We start from the raw sequence: 17,476 nt of genomic DNA, 5'->3' as shown, positions 1-17,476 counted from the left end.
CTTTCTCACAAGAGAGAAATGTCTAAGTGTCTACAACTTTCAATATTCATCAAAACTAATGACTAAAACCCTACATTATTGTATTTATAGTAGGTTACAAAATAAAGTGTGAAATGTCCAAAATGACGCCTTAGTCAAATGCTTCAATAGGCGCCCTTGGAGTGCTATGTATGGACGGTTTTGGTGTCTATTTAGGTACTCCTTTGCACTTCATTTGCACACACCAAGTCTCTGGTCTAACATATGCCCTCATAAGTCCATCTACGCGATCGTACTCATATAACCATGTTTCTGTAGACACCTAATTTTGTCCCTCTCGAAGTCTAATTTTATTCATTTTTAGTTCACCTTACCATGTGTCCAACCCCATGTAATTATATCCCACAAATATACAAAAATAAACAAAAAAAATACCTCTAACTAATTTATCTTATCCTAACAACCTACCCAATCAAAAGCTTCCACCTCCCTACCCACTCACATTTTTATCCTCACAATAACAAACTAAAAGAAAGAATATATGGGGCACCCACCAAAATTTCTGCATCATAACAAATCCATGCCCATTATAAAAGAAAAATTCCAAGAGGGAAAAAGGGAGGCTCATTCTTTGATCATCATCTTCTCCACAATAACAACAATCACAAAATAATCTTCCTCACAAGAACAAGAATAACAAAAAAAAAAAGGGCGCCGGTGAATAGTACCGGTGAACAGTAACCGGTGAACAGTACCGGTGAACAGTACTGGTGAACAGTAACAGCGTGAAAAGTAACGGTGAAAAGGTCACTATTTGTCGAGTTGGATTGTTGGTGTTAAGGTTCGGCTCGAGGTTTACGGCTGCGGACTCTCTTTATTCGAATAACATTGAGTTTGAAAGCCTCAAATTTAAAGTCCAATTCTTTTTTCTCTTTTATTTAATTCTTATGTGATTGTGATTGCGTGTGATTCGATACCATGGTTTGTTTGTTGATGTGAACTGTTGGTGACATTTGGGTGTGTGATGTGCCAATCATGATTGGTGAATTTTCGTTATTCTCGATTGGTGGATTGTGTATTGAAATGGGTTAATCACGTGGTTGAAAATGAATTAAGGTGGGGATTAAAAATGGAGGAAAATAAATATTGATTAATTTTGATGTATTGATAATGTTGAACATGATAGAATTGTGATACGTTGAACTTGGTAGGCAAACGTAGGCCGGGTACGCAAATTTAGGAATAACAATTTGTTGGAGTGTTTGAATATGTGCGTGAATGGTACTTTCTACTTTATTGCATGAAAAGTTTAAATTGTACTCATTTGGTCGGGGAATGCCCCGAAGGATTTGTATTGATTTATCCGGGGAATGCCCCGAAGTAGCATGTACGCAAAGGAGGCTCGTGATCAAGGCCCGGAACGTTGGGTGGAGTTTAGTTTAGGATTAGTTTAGAATAGAATAGGTTTTATATTTTAGCACCTCTTTTATTTTGGATTGTATAATTTGGACTGAACATTATTTTGGTTTGTTTTGAATTTTGTGTGATTTGTTTGTTTGCTTGTTTTGTGTGTTTATGTGGTTTGTATATTTATAATGTCAAATTAGCTGATACGCTCCACCAAGCAACCGTGGTCGAACCACAGAATCGAGGGGTGCCTAACACCTTCCCCTCAGTCAAAATAATTTAGCCGGAATCTCTGTTCGCGGATCAGTTTTTAGAGTCAAACTGTTTCGAAAAGGATTTTCCAAAGGTGACTTGGCACACCAGATTATGCTAAGTGGCGACTCTGAATAAGAAAAAAAAATAATAATGTAAATAATCCTTTGTTTCGAAACAAATTTTTCATTTTTGTCACCTTAATAATAAAACCCTTTCGAACTTAAAATACTTATCTTTTTTTGGAGTCTAAAAAGGGGTGTGACAATTTCCGTACCAGATTATATTTCTGCATCTTCTTTTATTATATGAATGTTGTGCATGATTACCAGATAGAGTAGGACGCCCGGGCCTTCATTGTTCGGAATATCCATCACGACCAGACCATAGTTCGAGTCGTGACAGGAGCTTTCCCAGAGTTTTACTCCGAGAAATGCTTTAAAAGCACGGGTTCAAACCTGATAATATTTGTTGATATTTAAATAGATTTTTCCATATATATATATCTATACTCCGTATCAAACGATATAAATTCCTATGAATCTATAGCTGACACTAGTTAAATTTTGGTTTGCCAAAACTAAATCCCTATTCATTATGATATTGCAGTCAGTAATGTTTAAGTTGCTAACTCAAATTATGAATTTCACCTGTATCTAACAAAGATAATAATAATAAAAAATCTATTCAATTCATTCTTGCTCCTCCAATGAACATCTTACATTTGGTATAAAACTTAGTGGTAGACTCCTTTTTTAGTCTTCTTTCTTGGTTTGCCATTAAAACAAATGTAAGTTACTTTATTGTTTCTTTAGATAACTTAACTAATGAATAAAGGAAAGCTATTCCTTTTTTCTTAAAGTATGTATGGAAAATTCTCATAAAAAAATATTTTTGTAGATTTTAAAATCAGAAAGAGAAAGATACCTCTTTGCTATTTAAATTCTCAAAAACACATCATTACTATCCATATCAATATTCTTACCAATATAAGCAATTATGGAGAAACTTGTTGCTTTCATCTCTTTTCTCTTGTTGCTTCAGTACTATGTTATAAGTAGTTCAGCCATGAACCAATTTAATATCTCCACTGATCAATTAGCTCTTCTTTCCCTGAAATCACAAATCATTTTTGGCCCCTTTCGTTTCTTGGATGAAAGTTGGTCTCCAGCTATGTCAGTTTGCCATTGGGTTGGAGTCACTTGTGGCTCTCTTCACAAGAGAGTGAAGTCCTTGAATCTTGCTGACATGGCTCTTAATGACAGAATTCCACCTGATTTTGGAAACCTCACATTTCTTGTTTCTGTCAACTTGGGTAGCAACAGTTTCCGTGGAAATTTGCCTCAAGAAATGGCACACTTGCGACGGCTTAAGTTTCTTGATTTAAGTTTTAACAGCTTCAGAGGGGACGTTCCTTCTTGGTTTGGGTTCTTACATGAACTTCAATTTCTTCATCTTAGGAATAATAGTTTCACCGGCTCCCTTCCCTCTTCATTTTCTAACATTACAAATCTTGAAATGTAGAATTTGGCATTCAATTCCATAGAGGGCCAAATACCAAAAGTGATTGGAAGCCTTATAAACCTTAGAGTATTAAAGTTGAGGGGTAACAAGCTCAAAGGTTCTATTCCTCTGTCACTCTCGAACGCCTCAAGGTTGGAGACTTTAGATTTATCTTATAATTCACTTCGTGGAAACATTCCAGAAGGGATCACCAATCTTCACAACATGAACTCGTTGGTCATACAGTTTAATCAGCTAATGGGTTCTATACCATCCACAATTTTCAATATCTCAAGAATCGAATTCATTGCATTTACTGGCAATAGCTTATCAGGAAGTCTTCCCAATGGTTTATGCAATGGTCTCCCAATACTCAAAGGGCTTTATGTGTCTTATAACAAGCTTTATCGTCATATGCCTACAAGCTTGTCAAATTGTTCACAACTTCAAATTTTGTCTTTATCGGAAAATGAGTTTGATGGACCAATACAAAGAGAAATTGGAAGATTGAGTAACTTGCAGATATTAGAACTCGGAGCTAACCATTTCACAGGTATGTTTTATCTTATGAATGCTAGTAATATTTTTCCTAATTACTTCAAAAAAAATTAATTACACTTCAGCTGCAGGGATAATTCCACAAGAAATTGGAAATCTTGTTAATTTGATGGAGTTATGGATGGAAATAAACCAGATTACCGGCTCTGTCCCAATCTCCATATTCAATATCTTGTCGCTGCAATTTTGTCACTGGCGGTTAACAATCTTAATGGATTCTTACCACGCAATATTGGAAACTTAACCAAGATGCAATTTTTATATCTTCAAGAAAATAGGTTTACCGGTATGTAATCAAAGTTACAGCATGAGGTACAACTTGTGCTAGTTAACTCACTAGTATTCCTTTTTGTCCTTGTGTTGACAGGTGAAATACCTAACGAAATAAGCAATTTCGCTGTGTTGGAGTAACTTAATCTTCAATTTAATAGTTTTAGTGGTTCACTTGAAATGGAAACCTTCAACATATCAGGGCTGAGAGTGATATATCTTTCATTAAACAATCTATCAGGAAGCCTCCCACCAAACATGGGTTCTATCTTACCCAACATTGAAGTGCTTTATCTGATGAACTTAACCAATCTTGTTGGAACTATTCCTCATTCCATCTCCAATTGTTCAAAACTTATTAGTCTAGAGCTTTCTTTCAACCAACTCACTGGCTTGATTCCCAATTCTCTTGGATATTTGACTCATCTACGGTATCTAAATTTAGGGGGAAACAATTTAACTAGTGACTCATCATTAAGCTTCCTGACTTCCTTAACCAATTGCAGAGGTTTAACAACTCTATCTCTATATTTGAATCCTTTAAACGGAATGCTTCCTGCCTCCTCAGGGAACCTTACCACATCTCTTAGTACATTTTTAGCCATCAGTTGTAAAATCCAAGGGCGAATTCCAGATGAAGTTGGGAACTTAAGCAGCTTATTAGACCTTGATCTTTCTGGAAACAACTTGGCTGGATCAATTCCCACATCAATCGGCAACTTGAGAAACTTGCAGGGCTTGTTCTTGAGTAGTAATAAACTTACAGGATCTATCGTTGATAATATATGTAAATTGCAGTGCTTGGATGTCATCAACTTGACTCAAAATCAACTTTCAGGTTCTCATCCGAATTGTTTAGGAAAGGTTACTTCCCTTAGAGAGATACATCTTGGTTCCTACAAATTGAGTTCCAATATACCACCAAGATTAGGGAACCTTCATGATCTAGTGGTTCTTGACTTATCGTCAAACAACATGGTAGGTTCTTTACCTCGAGAAATTGGAAATCTACAGGCTGCGAAACTGATAGATCTTTCGATGAATCAATTCTCAAATGGAATTCCAAGAGAAATTGGAGGGTTGCAAAATTTGGCACACCTTTCTCTGAGACACAACAAGTTGCAAGGATCTATACCTGAGTCAATGAGTAACATGGTAGGTTTGGAATTCCTAGACCTTTCTTACAATAATATATCTGGAACTATTCCCAAGTCGTTGGAGAAACTTCAAAACTTGAAGTATTTCAATGTTTCTGTCTACAAATTGTATGGTGAAATACCCTCGGGGGGTCCTTTCAAGAACCTTACGAGTCATTTTTTCATCCACAATGAAGCATTGTGTGGTTCTTCAAGATTTAGTGTCCCGCCATGCCCCACATCATCAAAGCACAGATCAAATAGGAAAAAATTGGTAGTACTTTCTCTTTTGCTCGCAATTGCAGTTGTATTTTTTCCTATGACCTTTGTGCTCCTATGGATTAGATATAGGAGAGGTAAAAGTGCTCCTCAGCAAGCTCTTTCATTGTCTACCGTAGCAAGAGAAAGAATTTCACGCAATGAATTGCTCCAAGCAACTGATGCGTTTAGCGAGAGCAATCTGATTGGTTCCGGAAGTTTTGGTTCCGTTTACAAAAGTGTTCTCAGAAGTGTAACTGTCATTGCAGTTAAAGTCTTCAATCTGCAACTAGATATGGCATTCAAGAGCTTTGATATGGAATGTGAAATTCTGCATAGCCTTCGCCATAGGAATCTCGTAAAAGTCATTACCAGTTGTTCCAACCTTGATTTTAAGGCTTTAGTGCTCAAGTATATGCCAAATGGAAGCCTTGATAAGTATTTGTATTCACACAACTATTTCCTCGATATCAGGCAGAGGCTAAGCATAATACTAGATGTAGCATGTGCGTTGGAATATCTTCACCATGGGTGCACGTCGCCTGTAATCTACTGTGATCTGAAGCTTAGTAATGTCTTGCTGGACGAGGATATGGTTGCCCACCTAAGCGACTTTGGCATTTCAAAACTGCTTGGTGAAGATGAGAGTGATTTATACACTAAAACCTTAGAAACATTTGGATATATTGTGCCAGGTACGTCTCTTAGTTTGCTGATTTTTCCTTATTTTTTTAACCTCCTAGAAAGTATATTGCATCTTTAAATTATTTTTTTGACTGTAGAGTATGGACTGGATGGTTTGGTGTCTACAAAGTGTGATGTCTATAGTTACGGGATCATGTTGCTGGAAACATTTACTAGGAGAAAGTCCAACGAGTTTGAGGGAAATCTTAGCTTGAAGCAATGGGTGAGTTATTCTCTTCCAGATGCAGTAATGGAAGTTGTAGATGCCAACTTGGTAACACCTATGGGTAATCACTTACAGAAAGAGCTAGATGTTGTGGCTTCAATCATGAAATTGGCTTTAGACTGTTGTTCTGAATCTCCGGCAAGAAGGACAAACATGAAAGATGTTGTTGGGATGCTGCAGAAGATCAAGATTCAAATTCTTGCACTTTGAGCATGTTGTTGGAATCTGTTATTCCAAATCACTTGTTTGTTTAAATTTTTTTCTGAATAGTTGTATTCATGTAAGGATTACTGTTTTGTTTAACACTTGGTTTGTGCATGATTCTGTTTTTAGAAATGCTAGATGGTTGCTATGAATCTCACTGTTTCCTCTTTATATTATTGTTGCAAAATGGTGGAACTTGTAAATTGAATAATTATAGCCAAATTGATCCTCTTGAAAATCTTTGAGCGGAATGAATATGTTTTAGATTCTTAGAGGAATTATCTGTATGAATACCGATAGGCAAATAATATAAATGTTTTAGATTGGAAACACTAACAGGACATATAACATCATGACAACAAACATAACGGGCAATGACAAAAAATGCTATATATCATAACGCTATACGATAAAAAATGGCAGCTCAGAGCACGAAGCATCTTGCATTCATGCAGGATATGGAGAAGGATCGCCCCCAGGGATAGTAACACAGCCAACATACCCGACACAAATAGCAATGACTGATTCCACGACTCAAACTCGTGACCTGTAGGTCATGTTGCTCCAAAAGCTTACATGATGATAAGTGATAAAAAAGAAGAAGATAGTTTCCATTATCTTTTTCATTCTTTTTTTAATACAATACCTATATGAAACTCTAGTGAAGCAGAAAATCAGGCTCCATTCTTCAAGATTTTCCAATTCAACGAATTAAGACAAGAAAAATTTAATTTACTCCTCAATGTTAAGTTCTAATTTCTTGATTTTCCACTACTTGGAAGATCATGTTTCCGGAAACGATGATGTTGATGAAGAAACTGGAAATGACATTGACGATTTGGAAGATCAGTCTCTTGCAGAAAGTGACTCAAAGGAGAAAATACAGAGTTACTTTGTCAATTGTGTTTCTATTTTTCGGTGGTGAAGTGCCAATCATTTCTTATTACTCCAAAAGTGTCATAATTTTGTCTGTCATTTGAGTCAAGTAACAAGTAATGCTTTTATGATGCATTATTGGTCCTCCCAACACTAGTGCTAAATGTTCCAACTTTCACAACATAATTGGTATATAACTGTTGCGGAAAGATTGTGGGTTAACTAGAATACAATCGCACAAAAAGCAAATAGAGAAGAAAAATAACATAAAGTTTCTTTTCAACTAATAGGGAAAGGTCTCGTTTTGGTTCTGTAGAATGAATGATAAAGCAGGATGCTCAGAATCTTATGATTCAGCAATACCTGACGAAATGATCATATTAAAGATTGGAATGAACTAGATGACCTATTTCAAGATCAAATGATCCACCTCTTTGTTTACCTCTGAGAGCCAACTTTGAAATGTTAGATACACGGGAAACAACACATAAAGGAGAAATTGAATACTGTTTAAGATGCAGTTCACGATAAATAGCTGCCAACTACCTAACTAGGCCATTTCTTGTTAGAATATCTATCCTAGTAGGAAAATGGAAGAGAATATGTCTATTGGAACTATATCAGGATTAGATTGACGAGAAATATCCTTCTCCGTATATAATAAGTTGGGATCTATCCTTCCCGGCCACCTCATTAATATCAGGAGGGAAGAATCCGTGGTAGCCTAATGATCAGCAAACTAATCAAAGATGAGTAATTTTGTTTTATGTTAGTCTCTAAGTTGTATTAAGCACCTATTTAATCGAGAAAGGGAACTAACAAATTATTCTTTCAAAACGTAAATCAATTACACATAGTGTCATTGGAGTATTTTATTAATTCTAAGAGAATATTTTGAGAATAATAAAAAAGGTAATGGTAAATAATAACCTTTAATTATGTCCTTTAATATTTTTTTTCTCTGAAGTGTATGACTCTATGTCATACCCTAAAATTCACTTTGTATGGACTAGAAAAAGTATATCTTTTTTCTATAGCTTAATTCAATCACTGGGGCGTGGGGGGTGGGGAAGGAGGGAATTAATTAATGTTTGATTTGGTATTTTCCTAGAAAATGAAAATTAATAAACCATCAAACCCAAATTGAAATATAGCATTTCAATTGAGGCAGCTGCAAGGGATTTATTTTCCAAAATAATGTGTAGAAGATTGGGGTGTGTCGTGATATGCTTTGCTGAGAATTGTTGTTGCAAGAAGAGGAGGATGGATAAAATAATGTATCGACATGTTCAAATACATTGGGAGGAGAGCATGGAGATAATTTTTATTTCTAACATTGTTTTCTTTTTTGCAGGTTACAACATTTTATGCCAATTCTATTTTTAATTTTTTTCTCAATGGATGGTATTAGCATTTGTTGCTCATTCTATTGAGAAAATATTAATAAATGGAATTAACATAGCATGGAAATGCAAATGCATTTTCCTTTCCAGTGATCTTACACTTAATTTGGACAAACTTTTGTCCAATGTTTGCTTCTACTGCATTGATCCTACATTTGAATAAGGAAATGATATGGTCTTCTCGTGTTCCAATCTCGATAAAGTTTACTATTTCATTGAACCTATTTCACGAGGTGATGATTTGATACAAACAAAATCGATAAATTGGTACACGAGAATTTTTATCTTGCAAGTGGAGCTGCTCACGACTTATTCAAATGACATAAGACAAGATACGTCAACACATTTGCGCACAAAGAGTTACAAACTTGGGATACATTTTTGTAGACTATTTTGGTCTATACTTGGTTCATGTTTCAGCAAATATAGTTGTCACTGCCAGGTGGTTTTGCTAGCTTTTTGAAATGTGTTGAAGATCAAAAGATGATGACAGAAGATGTGATTCTAACATGGGAGATACAGCAGCAAGGGACTGAAGAAATCAACAAGCGTTAATGTCGTGAGGCTTCAAAACAACACTGTCAAGGAGATTCCAACAAGCACCAATGCCGTGTGTCTTCAAAACAACACTGCCAAGGAACATTAAAGTTAGCTAAGGCAAGATGGAAATTCAGTTCATGGATAATACATCACTCAAATATTAGTTTTGCAATTTTTCGTACATCTTTAGCAAGTTTAGCTTTTTTTATTCACTCATATTGTAGCACCAGATTAACACATTGTATAAGTCTTATTTTGGTCATTAGCTTAGTTTTTTACTTTATTTTAAAGCTTTGGCTACATTTGTAATGACTTTTGATTTGGAAAAATTTATAAAAAGAACCTAGGCACCTTGCCTTGTGGATTTTGCAAAAAAAAATAAAAATATAGCATTTCTCATTTATTAACCTTTTCTTTTTTTCTTTTTGTGAAATGTGCAGGTGGCATTAGAAAATAAAATACAGACAAATATCCTTGCAGACATTCAGAAAAAGAAATAATGTCACGTCAAATGTGGCCCCCACAATTACATCAGTCAAGTCAAACTCACCTTCCTTGATTATGCTTTTGTTTGCTTCCCCTACCACTTTTCTATTTAAGCAACTCTTCCCCCTACGTTTTCTCTCATCCTTATCAGTTGTGAAAATTACGTTGAAGAAGCAAAGATGTAGGAAGGCGGAGACGAGGGCAAAGAAAGTGAATGGAGGAGTTGCGAAGGTGGCAGCGAGCGTGGTGAAGGTGAATGGAGGAGTTTCGAAGGTGGTGGAGAAAGTGAAGGGAGTTGCGTCGGAGGTGCATTATCGAGGAGTACAGAAGAGGCCGTCGGGGAATTAAATACATGACAGACAAGAGATCCAAGGAAAAGATCCAATATTTGGTTTTGTACGTTTGACACGGCAGAGGAAATGAAAGTCAAGATGAATTTTCCAATTCCGATGGACGAAATGAATCGGAGTCATGGTTGGATCAATATTGTTGAGTCATCAAATGTGGTGGATATGATGGCAGTTAAGATGGAGGCAAAGGCACCGGTGATGGTTGAATCGCCACCACAACCACCATATTCGATGACTTAAGAGTACTGACCTAACAAGTAGTCCAATTCATTTCGTCCATCAGAAGAAAATTTGTCTTGGCTTTCATACCGCGGAACTCAATTGCCGTCCTATCATATGCTTTCATTGCCACCTCTGCTGTGTGAAACGTACCGTACAAGTGATTGCATCTTTTTGTTGGATCTCTTGTCGCTGCGTGTTTTCACCCAATGTCCTTTCGTACTCCTCGGTAATGCACCTCCTCCGCAAATCTCTTCGCTTTGTCCTTCGCCTTCACAACTCCTTCGTATACTTACACTGCTCTCGTCGCCACCTTCACAACTCCTCCGTTCACATTCTCTGCCCTCGATAGAGGTTTTAGCTATATGAATACAAATAGGCAAATTATACAAATGTATTAAAAGCTGGTTTGTCTGTTGCAACAATTAGGAATACCAGTTCATACTCCAGTGAGATTACACCGTGATAAAAAGGCTGCTATACAGATAGCCTCTATCCTATTTTTCACGTGAGGACTAATACATAACGACATAGATTGCCAGTTTGTTGGGGAGAAAATCAAACAACATCTGATTCAACCTCAATATTTGCAAAGACATTCCCAAATTGCAGATTTGCTCACCAAAGGCTGGGGAATTGCTAGATGTCTACCAATTTCCAGCTTGACGGGGTGGGTGTGGGGGTGGGGGTATGCTAATCCATATTAGAGAAGTGCAATTAGTTATACTGTTTTGGATTAGTTGTTAGTTCTGTGTTGGTTATAATGACAGTTTGAAAATCATGAGCCCAATGAGTGCAAGATGTTTTATGTTATATGGAGCAGGTATAAATTGACTAGATTTATTACAACAAAATAGAATTGGTTCCTACTTGTCATATACGTTGTAATTGTTATATTCACCATCTTAATTGGATCTATCGATCCCCACATCAATTGGCTACTTAAGAGACCTTCAGGGCATGCACATGAGTAATAACAAAATTAAATCATTGTAATATCAAAATTACGGGTTCAAACCTAATAATAGTTGTTGATATTTAAATAGATTTTTCCATATATATATCTATACTCCGTATCAATCGATATAAATCCCTGTGAATCTATAGCTGACACTAGTTAAATTTTGGTTTGCCAAAACTAAATCCCTATTCATTATGATAATGGAGTCAGTACTGTTTAAGTTGTTAATTCAAATTATGAATTTCAACTTTATCTAACAAAGATAATAATAAAAAAAAATCTATTCAATTCATTCTTGGTATAAAACTTATGAATTTACATTTGGTATAAAACTTAGTGGAAGACTCCTTTTTTAGTCTTCTTTCTTGATCTTCCCTTGAAACAAATTAAAGTTACTTTATTGTTTCTTTAGATAACTTAGTTAATGAATAAAGGAAAGCTATTCCTTTTTTCTTAAAGAATGTATGGAAAATTATCATAAAAAAGATTTTTGTAGATTTAAAAACCAGAAAGAGAAAGAGACCTCTTTGCTATTTAAAGTCTCAAATCCACATCATTACTATCCATATCCATATTCTTGCCAATATAAGCAATTATGGAGAAACTTGTTGCTTTCACCTCTTTTCTCTTGTTGCTTCAGTACTATTTTATAAGTAGTTCAGCCATGAACCAATTTAATATCTCCACTGATCAATTAGCTCTTCTTTCCCTGAAATCACAACTCATTTCGGACCCCTTTCATTCCTTGGATGAAAGTTGGTCTCCAGCTATGTCGGTTTGTCATTGGGTTGGAGTCACTTGTGGCTCTCGTCACAAGAGAGTGAAGTCCTTGAATCTTTCTGACATGGCTCTTACTGGTAGAATTCCACGTGATTTTGGAAACCTCACATTTCTTGTTTCTGTCAACTTGGTTAGCAACAGTTTCCGTGGAAATTTGCCTCAAGAAATGGCACACTTGCGTCAGCTTAAGTTTCTTGATCTAAGTTTTAACAACTTCAGAGGGGAGGTTCCTTCTTGGTTTGAGTTCTGATATGAGAAAGACAAGAGAACACAAAACAACTCCAAAACAGTCCACTAATCTTAAGGATTTGAGGACCCTTTTGAAGACCACTCTCGGATTCGCTATCAACAACACAATAACAAAATAAAGAGGTGCGTTTTCAACACCAAAGCAGCCACAATATAAGTTGAACCAGATGAACACAATGGTTACAAAATTCGGATTCAACAAGCCACAAAAATTGTCCACTATGAATCTACAAAGTGCAATAAGATAAAGATAGGTAGATAGACCAAATGAGGGAATAATATTAACAACCCAAGACTTGTTACACTCTTGGACCTTTAGTACTACACACAACACAAACCTATCTCTTACGTTGGTACAAGAGTGACCTCGATCTCCCAAACATCCAACGTTTCCAAGCTTGAATCCAACACGAGTGATTCCACACTCAAGTTGATTTCCCTAGTTACAAGTTTCAGATTTGTGGTCTTATCTCCTTAGAGAGGAAATGTTTCTAAGTGTTATACAACATCCATATTCAGCAAAGTCTCCTAACAAATGACCTAAAATGTTCCTTATATAGTAGTTTACAAACAAGGTGTGAAATGTCCAAAATGACCCCTTAGTCTCAAGTCTTCCAGTGGGTACCCTTGGAGAGCATTATATGGACGGTTTTGGACCCTTTTTAAGTCCTCATTTGCACTTCACTTTCATACTCCAAGTCTCGGTTTCAATACATCTTACAAACATGCATCCTCGTAGTCGTACCCGTATCAGGTTCTTACACAAACTTCAATTTCATAATCTTAGGAATAATAGTTTCACAGGAATTCAATTCCTTAGAAGGGCATATTCCTGTTTCTCTCTTGAATTCCTCAAGGTTGGAAACATTCCAAAATGGATCGGTAATTTTCACAACATGAACTGGTTGGGCATAGAATTTAATTAACTTATGGGTTCTATACCATTTACAAGTTTCAATATTTCTAGGATCGAATTCATTTCATTTAGTGGCAATAGCTTATCAGGAATTCTTCCCATTGGTTTATGCAATGGTCTCCCAATACTCAAAGGGCTTTATCTCTACAAAAACAAGCTTTGAGGTCATATGCCTAAAAGCTTATTAAATTTTTCACAACTTCAACCGTTGGGTTTATCGGAAAATGAGTTTGATGGACCAATACATAGTGAAATAGGAAGATTGAATAACCTGCAGATATTGGATCTCAGAACCAACCATTTCACCGGTACGTTCCATATTATGAATACTAGCACTATTGTATCTTATTACTGCAGAATTTCATTTTATTATACATTCATTTCAGGGATAATTCCACAAGAAATTGGAAATCTTGTTAATTTGGTAGAGTTAGCCATGGAGGATAATCAGATTACTGGCTCTGTCCCGATCTCCATATTCAATATCTCATCGCCTCAACCTTTGTCACTGTGGAGGAACAATCTTAGTGGATTCTTACCATGGGAGATTGGCAACTTAACCAAGATGCAACGTGTTCAGATTAGTGGAAATAAGCTTATAGGAACATATATATTCTTTTTTTTTTTTAAATGATTTTTTTGGTTTTTATTGATGAAACGAAAATTATACAAAGAGTCGAATGACACAAACGAAAATAAGATGATAACGAAGGCCAAAATAGGTACATCTATATTCTGATGGTGTCTCATGTTAAATTTTACAGATCCATTAGAACTATTAAAATTCTATGTATTTATGCATGTAATGAGTAATAAAATGTAACAATTATAAATAAATCTTCAAGCGTATGACAAGAAACACCATATTTGGAGCGTCTTTTAATGTTTAAAATTAATTTGTTTTAAGAAATAAGCAGTAAATTTGAACTACTGTTGGCAGTTAGCTAACATCTAATAAAGTATCATTTTATATATTTGAGTCCATATAAAAATACAAACCTACACAATCAGAATTTCATAGAAAATTAAATTAAGAACTTTAATGGAGAAAAAAATATATAATATGTACATCCTTAGTAAAATTTGATCAATAACAATAGGAAAAAGAACTATATAGTTATTACATAATTTTCTGAGTTCTTGCCGACACCTTCTTCCATAACCAATTAAAATTCAAGAGTCTTCTTATCAAGTTAAGCATGAATCACATAGATAAGCATTGAGTTAAATAGTTCATCTCACTTGTATTAATTTTTTCTTCATGTGTTTCCAGGTGAAATACCCAAAGAGATAAGCAATCTCATTGAGTTGGAGGTACTTAATCTTGGGTTTAATAGTTTTAGTGGTTCGCTTGATATGGAAATCTTCAACATATCAGGGCTGAGAATAATTGAGCTTTCACACAATAATCTATCAGGAAGCCTTCCACCAAACATGTGTTCTATCTTACCCAACATTGAAAGACTTTTTCTGGGCAACTTAACCAATCTTGTTCCTTAATCAATTGCAGAAATTAAACATATCTTGATATATCTTTCAACCCTCTATATGGCATGCTTCCGTCATCCACAGGGAACCTTTCCACATCTCGTAGAACATTTTTCGCCATCAGTTGTAAAATCCAAGGGCGAATTCCAGATGAAGTTGGGAACTTAAGAAGCTTATTAGACCTTGATCTTTCTGGAAATAACTTGGCTGGATCAATTCCCACAGCAATTCGCAACTTGAGGAACCTTCAGCGCTTCAACTTGAGTAACAACAAACTTACAGGATTTGTTGGTGATCATATATGTAAAATGCAGCATCTGGTGATATTTACTTGGATCAAAATCAACTTTCAGGATCTCTTCCTAATTATTTAGGGAATATTACTTCCCTCAGGGAGATACATCTCGGTTCCGACAAATTGAGTTGCAATATGCTACAAAGCTTAGGGAACCTTCAAGATCTAGTGGTTCTTGACTTATCGTCAAACAACATAGTAGGTTCTTTACCTCCAGAAATTGGAAATCTAAAGGTTGTGACACTGACAGATCTGTCAATGAATCAATTTTCAAATAGAATTCCAAGAGAAATTGGAGGATTATAGAATTTTGCACGACTTTCTTTGAGACACAACAAGTTGCAAGGAGCTATACCTGACTCAATGAGCAACATGGTAGGTTTGGAATTCCTAGACCTTTCTCATAACAATATCTGGAATCATTCCTAAGTCTTTGGACAAACTTCAAAACCTGTAGTATTTAAATGTTTCTTTCAACAAATTGTATGGTGAAATACCCTCGGGAGGTCCTTTCAAGAACCTCTCGAGTCAGTTTTTCATCCACAATGAAGCATTGTGTAGTTCTTCAAGATTTAGTGTCTCGCCATGATCCTCTTCATCAAAGCACAAATCAAATAGGGACAAATTGCTAGTTCTTTTTATTTTGCTATGACTAGCACTTTTATTTGTTCCTATCACTTTTGTGTTTGTATGGATAAGGTATAGAAGAGGTCAAAGAGCTCCTCAACAAACTAATGCATTGTCTACCATTAAAAGAGAAAGAATTTCATACTATGAATTACTCCAAGCAACTGATGCGCTTAGCGAGAGTAATTTGATTAGTTCCGGAAGTTTTGGCACTGTTTACAAAGGTGTTCTCAGAAATGGAACTGCCATTGCAGTTAAAGTGTACAACCTACAACCGGATGCGGCATTCAAGAGTTTTGATACGGAATGTGAAGTTGTGCACAACCTTCGCCATAGGAATCTTGTAAAAGTCATTTCTAGTTGTTCCAATCTTGATTTCAAGGCATTAGTGCTCGAGTATATGCCAAATGGAAGTCTTGAGAAGTATTTGTATTCGCACAACTACTTCCTCGACATCAAGCAAAGACTAAGCATAATGATAGATGTGGCATATACTTTGGAATATCTTCACCATGGATGCTCGTGGCCTGTGATCCATTGTGATCTAAAGCCTAGTAACATCTTGCAGGATGAGGATATGATTGCCCACCTCAGAGACTTTGGCATTTCAAAACTGCTTGGTGAAGATCAGGGTGATTTGCACACTAAAACCTTAGCAACATTTGGGTATATTGCGCCAGGTACGTCTTTTAGTTTTGCTGATTATTCCTTTCTTTTTTTCCCACCTAGAAAGTATATTGCATCTTTAAATGAATTGCTTGACTGTAGAGTATGGACTGGAAGGACTAGTGTCTATAGCTATGGGGTCATGCTGCTGGAAACGTTTACCAGGAGAAAGCCTAATGAGTTTGAAGGAGATCTTAGCTTGAAGCAATGGGTGAGTTTTTCACTTCCAGATGCAGTAATGGACATCGTGGATGCCAACTTGGTAACAGCAACAGGTAAAGGCTTACAGAAGGAGCTAGATGTTGTGGCATCAATCATGAAAGTAGCATTAGATTGTTGTGTTGAATCTCCGGCAAGAAGGACTAACATAAAAGATATTGTAGGAATGCTGCAGAAGATCAAGAGTCAACTTCTTGCATGCTGAGCATGTTCTCGGAATCTCTCGTTCCAAATTACTTGTTTGTTGCAAATGTTTGCTAATTGTTAGATTTATGTGAAGATTGTTACTTTTTTTTTGTTTTAGTAATTGATTTGTGGATGATTCTGTTTTCAAAAATGCTAGCTGGTTGCAATAAATTTCATTATTTCCTCTTAATTACTAAAACCAAATTGATCCTCTAAAAAATCTTCAAGCTGAATAATATTTTTTTAAAATAGTTATCGGAATTAAGTACATGAATACAAATAAGCAAGTAATATATCAGTAAATGTTTTACATGTGAATCACTAAGGTGACACATAACATCAAGACAACAAACAAAAAGAGCAATGTCAAAAATTGTTGCGATCATAAACCCTATATATATAAATATATATTTTATTTTTTATTTTTATTTTTATCATAAAGACTATATAGTTTTTTTTCAAAAAAAGAAAAAGGTAGCTCCATGCACGTAGTATCTTGCATTCATGGAAGAAAAAGGAGCAATAAAGAAACAACCAGGAAAATAGAAAAAAGAGCAATAAAGAAACGTTGTAGTTGGGATTCAAACCTGAGCAATGAGGTAACAAGAGCAACTTTCAAGTGACATACTAAACTGTCTCACCCACCAACCCAATTTTTGTGGGTGCACAACATATATTTAACATAATATTCTGATATATATATATATATATATATATATACACAGAGTTTTTATCGAG

At 35.6% G+C, this 17,476-nt stretch overlaps 4 protein-coding genes across 4 annotated transcripts; all 4 read left to right on the top strand.

Annotated features, from left to right (window-relative positions):
• The first annotated feature begins 2,637 nt into the window (after positions 1-2,637).
• Positions 2,638-3,162, top strand: LOC124897845 (receptor-like protein 35). Its single transcript, XM_047411443.1, has one exon. It carries the CDS (start codon positions 2,638-2,640, stop codon positions 3,160-3,162), a length of 525 nt encoding a protein of 174 aa, XP_047267399.1.
• A 201-nt stretch (positions 3,163-3,363) lies between these two features.
• Positions 3,364-3,975, top strand: LOC124897597 (receptor-like protein 35). Its single transcript, XM_047410579.1, has 2 exons — positions 3,364-3,694; positions 3,771-3,975. Exons 1-2 carry the CDS (start codon positions 3,367-3,369, stop codon positions 3,941-3,943), a joined length of 501 nt encoding a protein of 166 aa, XP_047266535.1. The 5' UTR covers positions 3,364-3,366; the 3' UTR covers positions 3,944-3,975.
• A 543-nt stretch (positions 3,976-4,518) lies between these two features.
• Positions 4,519-6,483, top strand: LOC107869287 (receptor kinase-like protein Xa21). The gene is made up of 2 exons (XM_016715833.2): positions 4,519-6,058; positions 6,146-6,483. The coding sequence occupies exons 1-2, from the start codon at positions 4,519-4,521 to the stop codon at positions 6,481-6,483; spliced, it is 1,878 nt and encodes a 625-aa protein (XP_016571319.2).
• Positions 6,484-11,907: 5,424 nt separating this feature from the next.
• LOC107869285 (receptor kinase-like protein Xa21) lies at positions 11,908-16,757 on the top strand. Its single transcript, XM_016715831.2, has 7 exons — positions 11,908-12,329; positions 13,129-13,223; positions 13,644-13,808; positions 14,531-14,731; positions 14,830-15,036; positions 15,099-15,294; positions 15,740-16,757. The coding sequence occupies exons 1-7, from the start codon at positions 11,908-11,910 to the stop codon at positions 16,755-16,757; spliced, it is 2,304 nt and encodes a 767-aa protein (XP_016571317.2).
• The last annotated feature ends 719 nt before the right edge of the window (positions 16,758-17,476 follow it).

Source organism: Capsicum annuum, chromosome 4 (genome assembly GCF_002878395.1).
Source record: "Capsicum annuum cultivar UCD-10X-F1 chromosome 4, UCD10Xv1.1, whole genome shotgun sequence".
In the NCBI taxonomy this organism is placed as follows: domain Eukaryota; kingdom Viridiplantae; phylum Streptophyta; class Magnoliopsida; order Solanales; family Solanaceae; genus Capsicum; species Capsicum annuum.
This window is presented reverse-complemented; position numbering and strand designations above follow the sequence as displayed.